Source organism: Musca domestica, unplaced genomic scaffold, assembly GCF_030504385.1.
Source record: "Musca domestica strain aabys unplaced genomic scaffold, Musca_domestica.polishedcontigs.V.1.1 11, whole genome shotgun sequence".
NCBI lineage: Eukaryota > Metazoa > Arthropoda > Insecta > Diptera > Muscidae > Musca > Musca domestica.
Window position 1 is genome coordinate 19816406 of NW_026712133.1, and position 16317 is coordinate 19832722.

Consider the following 16317-nt stretch of genomic DNA (forward strand, 5'->3'; position numbering starts at 1 on the left):
CTTATGACAAAAGTTGCCTATGCAAGTCCACGTCGTCGTTAAGACCCTAATATACAGATAAATTCGGTATTTTTAAGATTTTAACACAATTTTTAACGAGTTTTTTTTTTTTTTTTTTTTTTTGAAAATTGCTCAATTTGTACCAAAGTTCGGCCCGGCCGAACTTACAACTTTTTTACTTGTTTTTTACAAAATTTGAAGATAGATTAAACATGTTTTTCCATAGAATTATTTACACGTAATGCGGACATAAAAAACTCTGTATGAATTTCGGATTTGTTTGCTCAATTGTGGAAAAATCAATTTATATCTGCTTTATGTAGAGCTCTAAAATTCGGAACAATAGTTTGTATTGTGTCCAGATTGATTGGTATCGGCCCACTTTTGGCATTCACTTTACCTCCCGATCTTTAGTATTTTCAATTATTTGGCCGACTGATTCCGCCTTTTTTCGTTGAATGATTTTAAACGAAACATGTTTTTTTTTATTTTATTCGAGATCGAGATCTCTTTTTTTATTTATGTATTTTTGTATGATGGATTTGTGTAAACCTACAATTTACAATGTTACACTTTATATTCTCTAAACGCATACATGAGCAATGACATTAATTAATGTTTTTTTCACATATTTTATTTATATAATTTTCATACATAGAATGATTTACATATATGTGTATGGCTGTGTATATATATATTTTTATTCTCTGTATAATTCTTGTATATATATGTATGTATGTAAATTTTAATAATATATATATTCTTTAATTGAAAACATTTTTTGTTAATAAAATATAAATATGGAATAATTATACTTGTATGTACACAATATGCCTTCATAAATGAAATAATAAAACATTTAAATTATTTTAATACAAATGCAACTATATAGTTTATTTCAGGGGCCAATATTATTATTATTACTATTCTAAGAGCGATCAAAAGTTACATATTTATTAATGTATTTGTTTGCAACAATTTCTCATAACATTTAAAAATTAAAATTAAATTTAATTGATATGACTTTTAGTGCATACACAAGGGGAATCTAGTAGTGTTCTTTGTTTTACTTTTTTATTTTATTTATTTATTTTTTGGTGTGGTATAGACTAATTGATTTATTTTTTTTACTGTGATATTATTTTTGGAATGCAAACATTAAGAAGACAAATATTATTAGGAATTGTGTGTGTATTTTTAAGTTTGATTTTTATTTGGAAGATTGTATTCTTGGGTGGATTTTATAGGTTTTCAGGTGTTTTCCTGATGATGCGGATTATACCTCTATAATTGTTTTTAGTTAAATATTGATAAATATTTTTTTTATTTACAATTTTTCAAATTGCATTTTTGGGATATCTGATGTAAAATCTTTGAAATGGAAAAATACCTTCCCTAATTTTTGTATATCAGGGAAATACATAGGATATTGGGGTTTTGATGGACACTAACCTCAGTGCCATGTTATAAAATTGTATATTATTCCCAACTCCTTTGCCTTGTATTTCTCTTACAATTTTTAATAGAATCTACAGCATATATCTTGAAGGTTTGAGATATAAAGATAGCAGGGAAATACAAAATAGCAGGGAAATAAAATCATATTGTTGAAAGGCTAAAAAATCACATAATCACAGGAAGTCGACAAAAAAATTGATGAATTAAGAATTTACTTTAGGTCATAAGTGAGAAAATTTAGAAATGTTTCTCTTAAGCTTTCCAACTTCTGATTTAAAAATACCCATATCTCTGGGAATATGTCTCCAAAATAAAAATAGCTAGGGGATGTTTATTTTCAGATCCTTCGAGAAAATACTAATATTGCCATTATTAATTGTTGTTGTTTTTTTTTTTTTTGTAATTAATTTTGAAAACTTGGAGTTTTGTGGGAGAGGTTCCAGAAAGGGTGGGTCTATTATCGGTGGCCCATTATCCCCCTTCCTCTTTGCTCTTTGCTCATAAATGAACTACTCTCAAATATCAGTACACAAAAACTAAAAATTTGAAAATTAATTTTATGCTCGTAATTTGCCCAATTTCACATCAAGTAACCACATATAATGCAATTTTTATAAATATAAGTCTATTAAATTTACAATTAACACATTTCTTGTATTAGCTGCACATAGGACTTTTTTAAGGATCTCTTGTTTATTATTTTTAATTATATATTATATAGATATGATATATTTACCACTATTATTGGTATAATATGTATATGCGATTTATATTCTTCCACTCTCACGCTCCCTCTCACTCTCTCTCTCTCTTCCTTGTGTTAACGTGGTTTCTTTATAAATATGTTAAATATGTTTGTTGGCTGTCTGTAATAATTGATTTAAATTTTTCACTTAATTTGATTCACTTTGCTTTCAATCTCATCGTTTTCTGTTGCTTGTTTTTCGCTACCAGTACTTATTCCACAATTTAACCCAAAAATCGGATGTTGGTGAAAATTGCCTTGGCCGGACGTTTGCGATTACAGAAGTTGATGGTCTTGCCATTTTTGCCATTGCGATTCTCGTGCAGATTTACCAACAGCTTGAAGACATCCTCCTTGGTGGGGGTGCAAGCGTAACGTAATTCCGGTTCGTAGGTGCTGGAATGGAAAAATTATAAAACGTTTGAATTGGATTAAATGTATGCAAGATTTAAAAACAGCACACATAATAAAATTATAATTCGGAGTCTAATTTACTGAAGTTTATGTTTTCTATCCAGAATCTAAGATTCAAAATATTTCTTTTACAAGCAAGTCAATTTGGACTTATTTTCTTGGAAAATCAGAAAAATCCAGTTACCACCTGGTCGGACTAGTCGAATATCGACTATTCTATACGGCTTAATACTTAGGGTCTTAAACAGAGCCCAATATGGGCTTGACTATTTTTTTTAAATCGATCTGAAATGAAACACAAACAACAAACATTCATTATTGGCCAAACAGTGAAGCGTAATAATTTAAGGAACCTTTTACCGGACAAAATATCAGACGAAAAAAATATCGGACTGCAAACGGGATCCTTGGTAAAAACTCATAAGAAATCACCTATTAAGATTTTTATTCAAAAATATCACTTTAAATGGACTAAGATAAGTACGGTTGAGCCGAACTACACCACACTCTCATTGTAACAATAAATGAAGCGATTTTTGTTGGAAATAATTAAACTACCATTATAAACAGAATAAGATTCTTATTGACTTAAAGTCAGAGAGATCACTCTTTGTCATATTTGGGAACAGTCCCTCTAATGTTTGGTAGCGAAAAAGAATTTCTAATCATCATGCAGAAGAAGTAATGCTAAAATTTCCCGAAGAGGCAGTGAAATTAGCAAATAATGGGTAATACACATCGGTGGTTCCACGTTATTCATCCCAGAGTCAGAGAAATTGCATTGAAAGTTAGAAAATTGATCGAAGAAAGTTGATATGCGTTTACGATAACTATTTATAACAGATATACCGAGAAGGTAGTTTATGGTGAGTCATCCACAGCGTTGGTACTGGGCTGATTCTCAATGGCAGATTCTTGAAATGGCTGAATGAAGTTGAAACAAAAAGTGCAGTGTGTGTATTGAAGATTCTGCTCAATCGTTACTTGGTTTTATAGGAAGGGACTACTCGGTCTACAAAGGAGGTCCAACCATCATATGCTAAATGAAACTCTCCAGCTTAGGCGTTTAAGAAGAGATCTACAAGATCGATAAAAACATTAGCATTATATTAGAGAGATCTTCGGAAGATCTCCGTAAGATTAATCAAAAACAACTGAATAACTATGAATTTGAGTCAGAATCATTGTCAGAATTAACTTTATTTGCAACATTAAATTTTTCTATAGTGGTAAGAGTATTAGGTCTTTGTGTATTTGATTGTAAGATGGAGAAGGACCATAGTTAGACCCATAGGATTTTTAAAGAATCACTTTCTGTGTCGATTTATGCATGTCAGTCCGTCTGTCCGTCCGTCTGTCCGTCCGTCTGTCCGTCCGTCTGTCCATATATTTTGTGAACAAAATGCATATGTGTGATCTTATATTCCGATTGAGATGAAATTTTTCAAACAATATTTGTTTGGATAAAGGACGAACCCTATTGAAATTGTGCAAAAAATGGACAACATCGGTCCAAATGGCCTACTTTTTGGACCATCTGACCGAATCCAGTCTGAAAAGAAGAACATCAAATTTGGCGAAGATAGGTATTGATATACCTAGATATAGATATAGCTAGATATTGATATATAGATAGATTCAGATATAGATATAGCTCCCATATATATGTTTCATACGACATGGGTTTTTAAGTCCCTTACATGCGCAATATGCATTCTACATTTTTTGTACCAGATATCAGATACAGCTCAGAAATAAGTGCCTAAAATTTTGTCAAGATCGGATCAGTTTTGGATATAGCTCCCATATGTATCTTTATCCGATTTCAAGGATTTTTGTGCACCAAATGGCAAATATCATTCCGAATAAACTAAATAAGTTCAGATTTTTATATACCTTCGATATACATAAGAATCCGATTTTACGGGTATTGTCCACCACATGTGTAATATCAACCCAAATTGGATAGACTTTTTCATACTCAACAGAATTTTACCGTTTGGTGAAACTCGGTCCGGTATACCTATTGCTCGAATATATATATTTATAGCCTCCACCTTGAAAAGGAGGGAATATAAATTTCGTCATTCAGTTTGTAACATCCCTAAATATTCGTCGTAGACTCCATAAAGTATATATATTCATGATCAGCATAAAATGCTAATCCAATTTAACGATGTCCCTCTGTCTGACTGTCCGTCTGTCTGTTGAAATAACTATACAGTCCCCATTATTAAACGTAGAGCTTCAAAATTTGGCACAACAATTTGTATTGTGTCTAGGATGTTTGGTATTTAAATTGAGATATATTGGCCCAATTTTGGTATAGCCCCCCATATAACGCTACCTCCCGATACTCGGTATTTTGATGATTTTCGCTATATTTATTCACGAATTTGTCTAAAAATTGGTATTTGTAGGTCATAATGGGTTCTAGCTCCGGTGGCGAAATATTGTATGTATAGTTCCACGTTTATGTATAGTCCCCATATATATAATTGTTACTTGCAATTCGGAATGAGTTCTAGCTCCGGTTGCGGAACATAGTACATATATGTCCACGTTTTCGTATAGCCCCCGCATAATGATACCTCCGGATATTCAGTATTTTGATGATTTTTGCCACATATTTCCATGGATTTGTCTAAAAATTGATATTTATAGTTCATAATGGATTCTAGATCCGGTGGCGGAACATTGTTCATTTAGGTACACGTTTTCCTATAGCGCATATACAAGGGTACCCACCAATATTCGGTATTTTGAAAATCCTAGTCACATTTGCCCATGAAATTGTTTCAAATTTTGTATTTAAGACCCGCAATAAATAACAATCCTTGTAGTATAAAATTGTCTCTATAGGTTTCGGTTTTGGTATGGCCCCCATACAACGGTCTCACCCACTTTATGTTTATTTGAAAAGCTTGACAGCATTATCCAAACGGTCTTTCTGGTATTTGTAGTTTAAAGTAGAACACGTTTGAATTCAGATACTTTTATATAAAAACGTTTTACCCAATAATGGAGGGTATTAAAAGTTCGACCCGGCCGAACTTTATGTTATATCTTGTTATATGTTATACTTGTTATGATTTTTAATAGTAGCTTTTAGCGTTATTTCTTTTAATTTCCAAATTCCTTGCAAATGAATTGTATTGAATTCAGATATGATATCGTTGACCTACATAGACAAACATCGGCCCGGGGTTAAATACTCATAAAAAACTCCTTGGGTAGAGGTTCAGATAATTCCACTGAAAAATGTGGCTAAATCTATAAAAATACCGGGGGGTACCGTTGTATGGGGACGATATCATGGACCGATACAGCCCATCTTCGAACTTGTCCTGCCTGCAGACAAAAAAATGATCTGCGCAAAATTTTAGCTTCCCACCTTAATTCCTTTTTGACTCTAAAGTCAGTCTAAAATTATTATTTCGATGAGTCACAAATCGAATGACGAAGTTAATATACTCTCCATACTATGTATGGTGGAGGGTATATAAAAATTGATTTCGGGCCCTGTATATCTGAAACGACTATTTTTCATTTCATCTTTCAAAAGGGTAATCTTTGTTTTTGATCGGACCCACGAGACCATGAACATTTTGGGGGGAAGTGCCCTATTTTAGTTGAAAGCATTCATCAAACGTTTAACCACCCCCCACGATTTGTGTTTAAAACATCTTCTTACATTAATTACAAACTAAGTCTATAGTAGCAGTACCTGCGATTTCTATTATGGCGTTTCCAAGGATAGCGTCTGTAGTAACGAGACCGTTTCGTCATGCCATTTGTATTCGTTTGATAGTCGAGACTGTTATCATTGTTGTTATCATCCAGTGAACCATCCTCTTCCACATAGACAATTGGTAGTGTTTCAATTGTGGGATCCTGTCGATTGAGAAATATGAAAAAAACAGGTTATTACAATTTTAATCGAAATTCAATTGGAAGACATTCTTACTTCCAGAAGTTTCATCAACACTGCCGATTTACTAACAATATCTTGCTCCTCCTGTATATCCTGTTGCAGTTTTTGCATCATATCATATTTGCTGGCATATTCAAGTTCATTGTACACGGTATCAGCATAATCCGGTTCCATGGGTTGAGTGCCGAGTTCATGGCCATTGGCAGCGATGTCAGCATTGAGAGCGCGAAGTAAAACTGAAAGTTGATCAAAATATTAATATTTTATCTAAGTTTTATAATAATTCTAAATCGTATATGTCTATATTATTTTTTTAATTTAATCGCAATACTTCATACAAATCGGAAATAAATAAAAAAAGTTATTTTATGTAAATTGTTATATATCAGAGAAAACTATAGTGGTTTTTGGTTTAAGGGAGCAATTTTAAATATCCCTGCTCTTGACAAAAAACTAAGAGAAGTCGTGAAAATACCTGAATCTTTTTATACCCTCCACCCTACTATGGAGGGTATATTAACTTTGTCATTCCATTTAAAATTTTGCACACATGTTTATTTTGCCCGTTGGCAGGTTAAGTTCGTTAATGGGCCATGTAGGTCCACGTTTTTCATATAGCCCCTATATAACGGTACCTCCCGATATTCGGTATTTTGATGATTTTAGTGACATTATTCACCGGTATTGTTTCAAGTTAGGTATTTGAAGTTCGTAATGGATACTACAGCCCAAGGTACAATAAAAAGGTAAGGTAGAGCTACAAGGTGATTACAATTTTTTTCTAAGATTGCCCGACTTCTGCCAATTTTGTATATGTATTTATTGTTTTAAAAAATAAAAACAGAATATTTTCAAAATCAATGATTGGAAGACGCGTAAATTTCGAGACGCGCATTATACGTATTCGCCAGTTTTGCCATGGACTTGAAAGATATAACTGTTTAGATCATATTTTTTAAAGAAAATCTAGGCATTTTATTCATTTTCCCCGCTGTTTAACTGAATTTGAAAATGAGGCAAAAATATTAAATGAATGGAAACAAATTGTTGCATTCAAATTTGACAGGAAGCGGGTATAGCCTCAGGGCTGTATTTCTGTAGTTTTTCGAAGCTGTTCTACCTTCTTATTGTACCATGCTACAGTCTATGACAGAAAATTGTTTGCGCAGGTTCACGTCTTCATATAGGTCCTCTCTATATTCGGTATTTTGATGATTTTAGTGTCACAATTCACCGGAGTAGTTTCAAATTAGGTATTTTCAGTTCGTAATGGATATTACAGCGTTTGACAGAAAATTGTCGATGCAGGTCCAGGTCTTCGTATAGGCCCAATATATCAGTACCTCCCTATATTCGGTATTTTGACGATTTTAGGCACAATCAGATGTCGTATTTGAAGTTTGGAGTGGATGGTACAGCATGTGACAAAAAATTGTCTATGCAGGTACAGGTCTTCGTATAGCTTCGATATAACGGTACCTCCATATATATGGTATTTTGTTGATTTTAGCTACATTATTCACCGTTTATTTCAAGTTTCGAATGTGAATATGGCAACGGCTTATGACAAACAAAGCCTACGTAGAGCCACGTCCTATATACCCCAATATAACGGCTATATTCGGTATTTTTAAGATTTAAACAGATTTTTTAACGGATTTTATTTTTTGAAAATTTCCGAATTCGTTCCAAATGGTGGAGGGTATTCAAAGTTCGGTCCGGCCAATCTTACTTCTTTTTAACTTGTTTAAACTACAGCCTAGCTAGTACATGTCTGAGATGGGTGAAGAATGTTATTATACCCTCCACCTTGAAAAGGCAGATATATTAACATTTCCATTCCGTTTGCAATATCCCTAAATATTCGTCGTTGACCCCATACTGTACATATATTCATGATCAGAATAAAATTCTAAGTCGATTTATCTATGTCGGCCCACATTATTTAACATAGAGCTTCAACATTTGGCACAACAATTTGTATTGTGTCTAGGACGTTTGGGTATAGCCGTCATATAACCGTATGTACCTCCCTATATTCGGTATTTTGATGATTTTCGCCACATTTTTTTTCACGGATTTGTTTTTTGTAGGTCGTAATAGGTTCTATCTCTGGTGGCGGAACATTGTATGTATACGTCAAAGTTTTTCTGTATTTGATACTCTTGATCACTTTTACCCACGAAATTTTTTTAAATATGGTATTTTAGACGATTTGTAGATAAGAATCCCTGAAGTATAAATTTGGCTACATAGGTTCTCGTTTTGGTATGACTCCCATATAATGACCTCACCCAGCTAATGGTTTTATGAAAAGTTTAACAACATTTTATTTGCAGTTTAAAGTGGAACACGCTTGAATTCAGTAAATTGACTGTTCATGTCCATTTATTCTAATAATGTTATTAAATAAAACACATACAAACAGAATAACCCAAGGCACGGGATGATCAAAGTGATTGCAAATAACATTTGCATTTCAAAATACAATTCGCAAAAGATTTGATACTAATTAATTTTCATTTAAACCATGAACGGATATTACCAAACTATTTTAACTAATTAGTTCTCTTTAACCAAAAATCCTCAGGCCATATCAGAATGAGGATGTTATGTATGTGTCCAATGCAAAATGTTAAAGGAAAGACCAACAGTACCACTGTAGCTAACTTATATAGGAGCGTATGGAAAAAGTTCAAAAATTTGCGAAAAAAAAAATTAGAACCCCAGATTGAGCGATGTAGGTGCCCGATATATATTTCAAACTTGGTGTATTGTACTTGCTTGAACCTTAGGCCAAACCAGTAAGGATAGTCAAAAATCGCATATTTAGTAGTATTCCCGTAACAAAAGAATTTATTTCAAGTAGATCATACTACCAAAATTTAAACCCACGTCCTGAAGTTCGCTCCATTTGGGCTGATATTAGCCATTATTTGCACAGTAAACCTGAAGTTGGATTATGGATATATATGGGATCTATATCCAAATTTTAGCCGATATCGCTAAAATTAGGCATAGATATTTCCGAGCTCCATAAGATATCTGATACCAATATCATTGTTGTCAAATGCATATTAATGTGAGGGACTTAAACACCAAATCGAATGAAACATACATATGGCAACTATAGCTATATCTGAACCGATTTTCACCAATTTTGATGTGCTTGCTTCTATACGGAATTCGGTCGGATGTATCAAAATTCAGGACTATTGGACTAATATTGGCCATTTGGTGCACCATAAATCTGATATCGGATAAAGATATATATGGGAACTATATAGAAATCTGAACCATTCTTAAACACTTATATCTGAGCTGTATCTGACATCTTGTACCAAAGATTATTGTTGTGGATGAAACATATATATGGGAGCTATATCTGAACCGACATTGAGTAAATGAAGTGCTTATTTCTATGATTAATTCAGTCGGAATTGCCAAAATGCAATCCATTTTGTGCGCAAGCTATATCTAAATTTGAACCGATTCTCACCAATTTGAAAAAAAAAAAAAACAAGTAAGCAAAGGCTATAGCGTGCGGGGCCGACCATGTGATACCCTACAACACTAAAATATGTTAGAAGCCCCCTCATGTCCAAATCAATTTGGAAGATTTCGCTTTTGAAATTATGTCACGGAGCACTACCCAGATATTACCCTTAGTATTTTGACCAGGGACATTTGCCCAATATTTACGCACTCAGTCGTGCTGTTAGTTGTTGTGGTCCATTTTACGGCTTAATATAATCCAATGGTCATCCAAGATGCCAGTATTCTTCCCTGTACCTAGCTATCTTCTCAGGCGTGTTTATTGGCTTCAATTGTGTGATCAGGAAATTTTTTCTGTTTTTGGTTCATTTGAACGATCATCTCTCATCATTGCGATCATCTCCAAAACCAAGACGCCTCTCTGTATCTCCAAATTTAGATTCATCTAAATGATTTGCTTATCTACGATATTTGGCAAAATTCGTCAACAAAATCAGCATAAAAAGCGAGAAGTTCGCTTATGGTTTATTTTAGATATCGTCTGTAAGTAATGCTGGTATTTTTTTTACACAAAAGTAGTGATCCATTCTACCCGTTGTCCTAAATTCTAACTTCATGCAAGATTTCGTGTCCTTTGGTTTCTATTTTTGACCTTTATAACGGCTGCAAAACCGGAAATATTATTTACTGTTGGTCCATTTCAACCCCTAAATATATTGCGGACGTCTTTGGAAACAATCGTCTTAGTCTTTCTGAGCCTAACCCTACCCTTGTGAAAATTTTCGTGAGGATCGGACGATAATTACAATCTGTATATAATAACACTAACCTGTGTTGAAAGGCGAAAAAATGTTACAAAGTATACACTTCAATATTATAAGTCAAGTTGAAAAAATCGTATGCGATAAAAAATATGAAAAAATAAATTTATATTACAAAATATTACAAAATCTATAAAACATCATTTTATACTTTTTTGTCAAAGGGGCATTCCTAATTGACAAAATTTGTCAAAATCGGTCCAGTCATTCTGGAGATATAAGCATTCTAGCTAACATCCCCATCCTTTGTATATATACACTAGCTGAACCAGGTGCGCTTCGCTACCCCTTTTGATTTTATATGCATTCAAAATTTTATTTACGAATATATGTTGGTTAAAAAAAAAAAACAAATTTATTTATTTCATAGCAAATACCAAGGGTGCAGTAAACTGCAATCTTTTGAAGTTGATTGGCATTTCTATTGCAACTAGTGAATTCGAGATAGCAACATACTTCGCCGTAATAAGCGTATTTCAAATCAATTGTTGTGTAGTATTTTACTGTTAGCCTAAGGCGTTGTGGGTCAATGGTTCTTTATAAAATCATATCTCAATCTGATCCGACTTAAATATAGTTTTAAAAAAATTACTTTTACACCAAATTCCGCCACACCTTTCATATTTCATTGAAATTGGTGCGTCAAATATGTGAAATCGGCTATATCCACATCTTAACTAATTTCCAATTAATTTATCACATTTATTGTTATAACCAAATTCCGCCACACATTCTGAATTTTATTTGAATCGGTCATATATATCGTGTTTGGTGCATAACATGTATGAAATCGGCCGAAATATATATGTTAGCTATACCCAAACCTTAACTGATTTCAATATAATTTGGCAATTTTTTCTGGTGCCAGATTTTGTATCTCTCGCTTTGGGTGCATCAAATATGTGAAATCGGCTGAGTATATATATGTGAGCTACAATCAAATCTGAACCGATTTGAGTAATTTATTTTCTAATCAGAATCCCGTTACATATTCCAAATTTCTTTGGAATCGAACATACATATCGTGTATGGTGGATAAAATACAGGAAATCGGTCGAAAATATATATGAGAGCTATATCCAAATCTGAACCAATTGTAATATAATTTGACAAATGTATATTTGTTTTAATTTCCGCTACACATTCCAAATTTCATTGAAATTAGAGATATATAGCGTGTTTGGTGCATCAAATACATGAAATCGGTCGAAGGTGCTATATCCAAATTTGAACCGATTTCAATTTAATTTGACCAATTCATTTTGGCTCCCAATTCCGTTACTAATTTTTAATTTCATTACAATTGGAAATACATATCGTGTTTGGTCCACCAAATACATGAAATCGGCCGAAAATGTATGTGGGAGCTATATCCAAATCTGAACCGATTTCAATATAATTTGGGAAATCAACTTTTTAGATAAAATCTATCACACGTTTCAAATTTCATTGAAATCGGGGATACATAGCGTGTTTGGTGCATCAAATGCTTGAAATCGGCCGAAAATATATATGGGAGCTATATTCAAATCTGAACCGATTTCAATATAATTTGACAAATTTATTTTCGGATCAAATCCCGTCACACATTCCAAACTTCATTGGAATCAAACATTCATATTGTGTTTGAGGCATCAAATGAACGAAATCGGTCGAAAATATATGTGGGAGCTATATCCAAATCTGAACCGATTACAATATAATTTGGCAAACTTATTTTTGTTCCAAAGTCCGTTACGTATTCCAAATTTGGAGACTGTATCTTCAAGCAATCAATAGATATGTGCATATAAAATATAAATTTTTGGGAGGTACCTCCGATTCTGATGCTATAACTCCAGTTCCAAGTGGAAATTCAAAAAATGTATATAGCCTATGTTACTTTCAGGCGATGTTGCAGTATATATGGAAATTTTCAGGAAAATCTATTCAGCGGTTTTCGAGTCCATAAATTACAGACAAACTAACAAACTAACAAATATACAAACATTTTCCTCTTTTATAGATATAGATTGTATATATTTCGCTATATATATCCGACATATTTACTATCAGCATCTACGTAACGGTCAGAATTGACCTCTTCGTCTATTTGTCCTTTCGCCGGGATTAAACCAATATTTCGAGGTGTTACATAATTTTTGGCCCAATCAAACTTATAATACCCCCAACACATAGTGTTGTAGGGTAAAAATATTGTCAATCGAATAATAAATGCGACGTGCATTTTGTTCACAAGGACAGATGGACTGACTTGCACAAATTGACTCTGAATGCGATTCTATGATGATCCTCAAAGGTAACTATGGGTCTATTTCCCTTCCTCATCCCTGTTACAAACAAATGCACAAACATATAATACCCTTACCACTATGTTGTGTAGGGTATACATATTCTCAGTTTAAGGGAAATGTTTGTACTCTTATAATCAAAAGTTTTGGTCCATTTAAAAATCTAAATATTATCTGTTGAACTCGACTCGACCAAACTTAATGCTGCTTTTTAGTTACATCCTCCACCGTACTATGGGGGGTGTATTAAACTTGCCATTCCGTTTCTTACAACCTAGACATAAGTAGGTCTAAGTTTTTGTATAGTCCCCACTTAACTGTACCTCACTTTATTGGATATTTTGATGATTTTAGCGACATTATTCACCTGAATTGTCTTAAATTCCGTTATTGAGGTTCCTAATGGGTTCTACAGTCGAAGTCAAAAGTTTGGAAGTCTAGATCTTCGTATAGCCCCCATATAATGGTACTTCCATATGTTCGGTTTTTCGATGATTTTAGCGACATTATTCACCGGAATTTTTTTAAGTTTCGTATTTGAATATCGTAATAGCTTATGATAAAAATACCATATAAAGGTCCATGTCTTCGTATAGGGCCCAATATAACGGTAACTCCCTTTATTCGATATTTTTATGATTTTGGAGCATCTTTCAACGGATTTTTGTTTGAAAATTTACAAATTCCTTCCCCATGGTTGAGGTTATTCAATGTTCGGCCCGGCCGAACTTACAGTTTTTTTACTTGTTTTTATTCTCAAATATATAAAAACTTAAGATAATATTTAATTCTCGAATAACTGTAATTGTTGGATCTGGAATTACAGGAAATTACATGTAAATCCATCTCTGATGATGGGTAAACAAATTATTTATATTTTAATTCTAATAACGTTGTGGTTACTCTCAAAAATTACTTTTCTATTTTCATATACTGTCCCTTTAGCAAGATTCTATAAATAAGCAATGCTTGTAAGGGTTCCTTTTGTCGTTGTCCCAATCTTAATTTCATCACGAAAAGTTGTGGTAAATTGTTTATTTTTCTACTTAAAATGTTTAAAAACACTGGTTTCCTTTCATTTCGAAACAAAACGTGTCATACCGCCATACATATGCTTATTTGAATTCATGCAGTATTGAGTTAGCCATCCAACTAAAATCCTTTCTCTTTTCTTTTCTGCATTTGAAAATCATGAAAATGTCAAAAAGATGAACAGCAACGAGAATAAGAACAACTTTAACAACTGTTGATGTGAACGGAAATTAAAAAACATATTTGTTTTTCAAAGAATAAAAATAAATTTGTTGGAAAATACCAACACGCCGTCGTCGTGTCCATTCTTTCTAACTGCACAATGAAGAGCGTTATGCTGGACAATGATGATGAATGATGTCTGTATGAATGAACGGCCGAGTGACGTCATACTATTGAAGCGGTCGCTGTTTCTGTATTCAGAATTGTGAAATAAATAAATGTTGGTTGGTAAATGCATTAAGGCTCCCACATGGTAGATTGTTTGTGTTTCGGCCAAAAAATGAGTCACGCATTAATTTAATAGACTATGGCTGATTGTCTGCATTGAATAGCAAAATAAGGCTTTTCTTTACAATATAAAATCAACAAAATTAGTATAACACTTGGCTGTTTTGAAATAGCAAAATATCTGCTGTACCCGAAAACAAAATGCAAATCCTGCTTCCATAACTGAAATATCAAATAAGTGTTAGTTAAATGCAAAAAAGTGTAACAAATCTTAAATTACGCAAACTCGTTATAAAGAAACAGATAAAAAGTATCGAATTCAAAATTTTCTATTACATCTACTAGAAAGAAATTTGAAATTCTAATCAAATGAAAAATTAGTTGCATAATGCTATGCGATTTGGATAAAAAAAAAACAAGAAAAAAGCTGTAAGGACCTACATAGGCAAACTTTGTCATAAGCCATTACAATATTCAAATGCGAAACTTGAAAAAAATAGGTGAATAATGTAGCAAAAATCATAAAAATACAGAATATGGGGAGATTCTATTATATTGGGACTAGCTGGCCCGGTCCGCGTTGCCGGCCCCTACTTTTAGTTTTTAATGCATATTTTTTAAGGCATTATAGAACACTGATCTGAATGATTTCAAAATAGTCAAAGATAATTGGTATTTTACACCCATTACCTTAAGATAGGAATTAATTTATTCTTGTCATTTAAATTGTGTGTTGGAAAACCCATAAAGTCCATATTTTTCTTCATAGTATAATTCAATAACGATCCAAAAAATAATATTCGTGATTTTTTCATGTTTCTGCCACAATTTGATATTTCGGAGTTCAAAGCATGTATACGTACATCCCACTTCTACGTTCCCAGTCAATATTCTCTTGAGAGTTAAAAATTCAATAGTATACCAAATTTTTTTTTCTGACCAAACATTGGTTAGGAATGTGGATTTGCGGGTACACTAATGTGGGAACTATACTTAATAAAATGCCTATGTGGACAATTATCTGTAAGACGATTCTCCATCCCAGTAGCCTAAATAGCCAAATCAATTGATGAATGTGATCAAGACCAAGATGGACTCTACTCCAAAAGTCTAAATATTATGAGAAGAGGTTTTTTACACCCGTAGAAACAAAGATGCCAAATAAAGGCCTGAAAAATGAAAGAAAAATGTCGAAAACCCCGAATATAGCTTAAATTATATAATGGTTATACCAAAACGTGATCATATTTTGCGAGGATGGTTTTTCTCAAATTACCAACTTTTGCTAAAATGCGTATGAGTAAAATATGGTTAAAATGTAAACTATACTTGAAAAAGGAGTGTACCCTTATCCGGGAGTCATATATCGTGACCTGCAAAAGCGATTTAAGATATCTTGAAAGTTTTTTTTTTCCTAAATGTCCAATTCGCTCTACCATTTTGCACCATTTTGCTCCAATGGATTGCATTTTGAGTTCTCATTGGGCGGATTATTGTAATATGAAAGAAATAGGTTCACATATAAGGGTTATACCAAAGCATGGTCCTATTCTTATAATTATTTGAAAAAATGTGTTGTTCTTCTTAAAATCTCAAATTACCAACATTTAATATACATCTGATATATATTTTGAACAACTGATTATTTATGAAACCCCTAGGAAAAATTTAAAACTC

At 32.9% G+C, this 16317-nt stretch overlaps 1 protein-coding gene across 1 annotated transcript in view; it reads right to left on the reverse strand.

Moving 5' to 3' along the window:
- Positions 1 to 545: 545 nt before the first annotated feature.
- Positions 546 to 16317, reverse strand: part of LOC101893161 (uncharacterized) — a 93271-nt gene continuing 77499 nt past the window's right edge. Inside the window, exons 3-5 of the mRNA XM_059131928.1 lie at positions 6585 to 6787; positions 6345 to 6511; positions 546 to 2599 (exon numbers count right to left, since the gene is read on the reverse strand). Coding sequence (XP_058987911.1) covers positions 2428 to 2599; positions 6345 to 6511; positions 6585 to 6787 — 542 coding nt within the window. The 3' untranslated portion in view covers positions 546 to 2427. The remainder of the gene's footprint in view (positions 2600 to 6344; positions 6512 to 6584; positions 6788 to 16317) is intronic.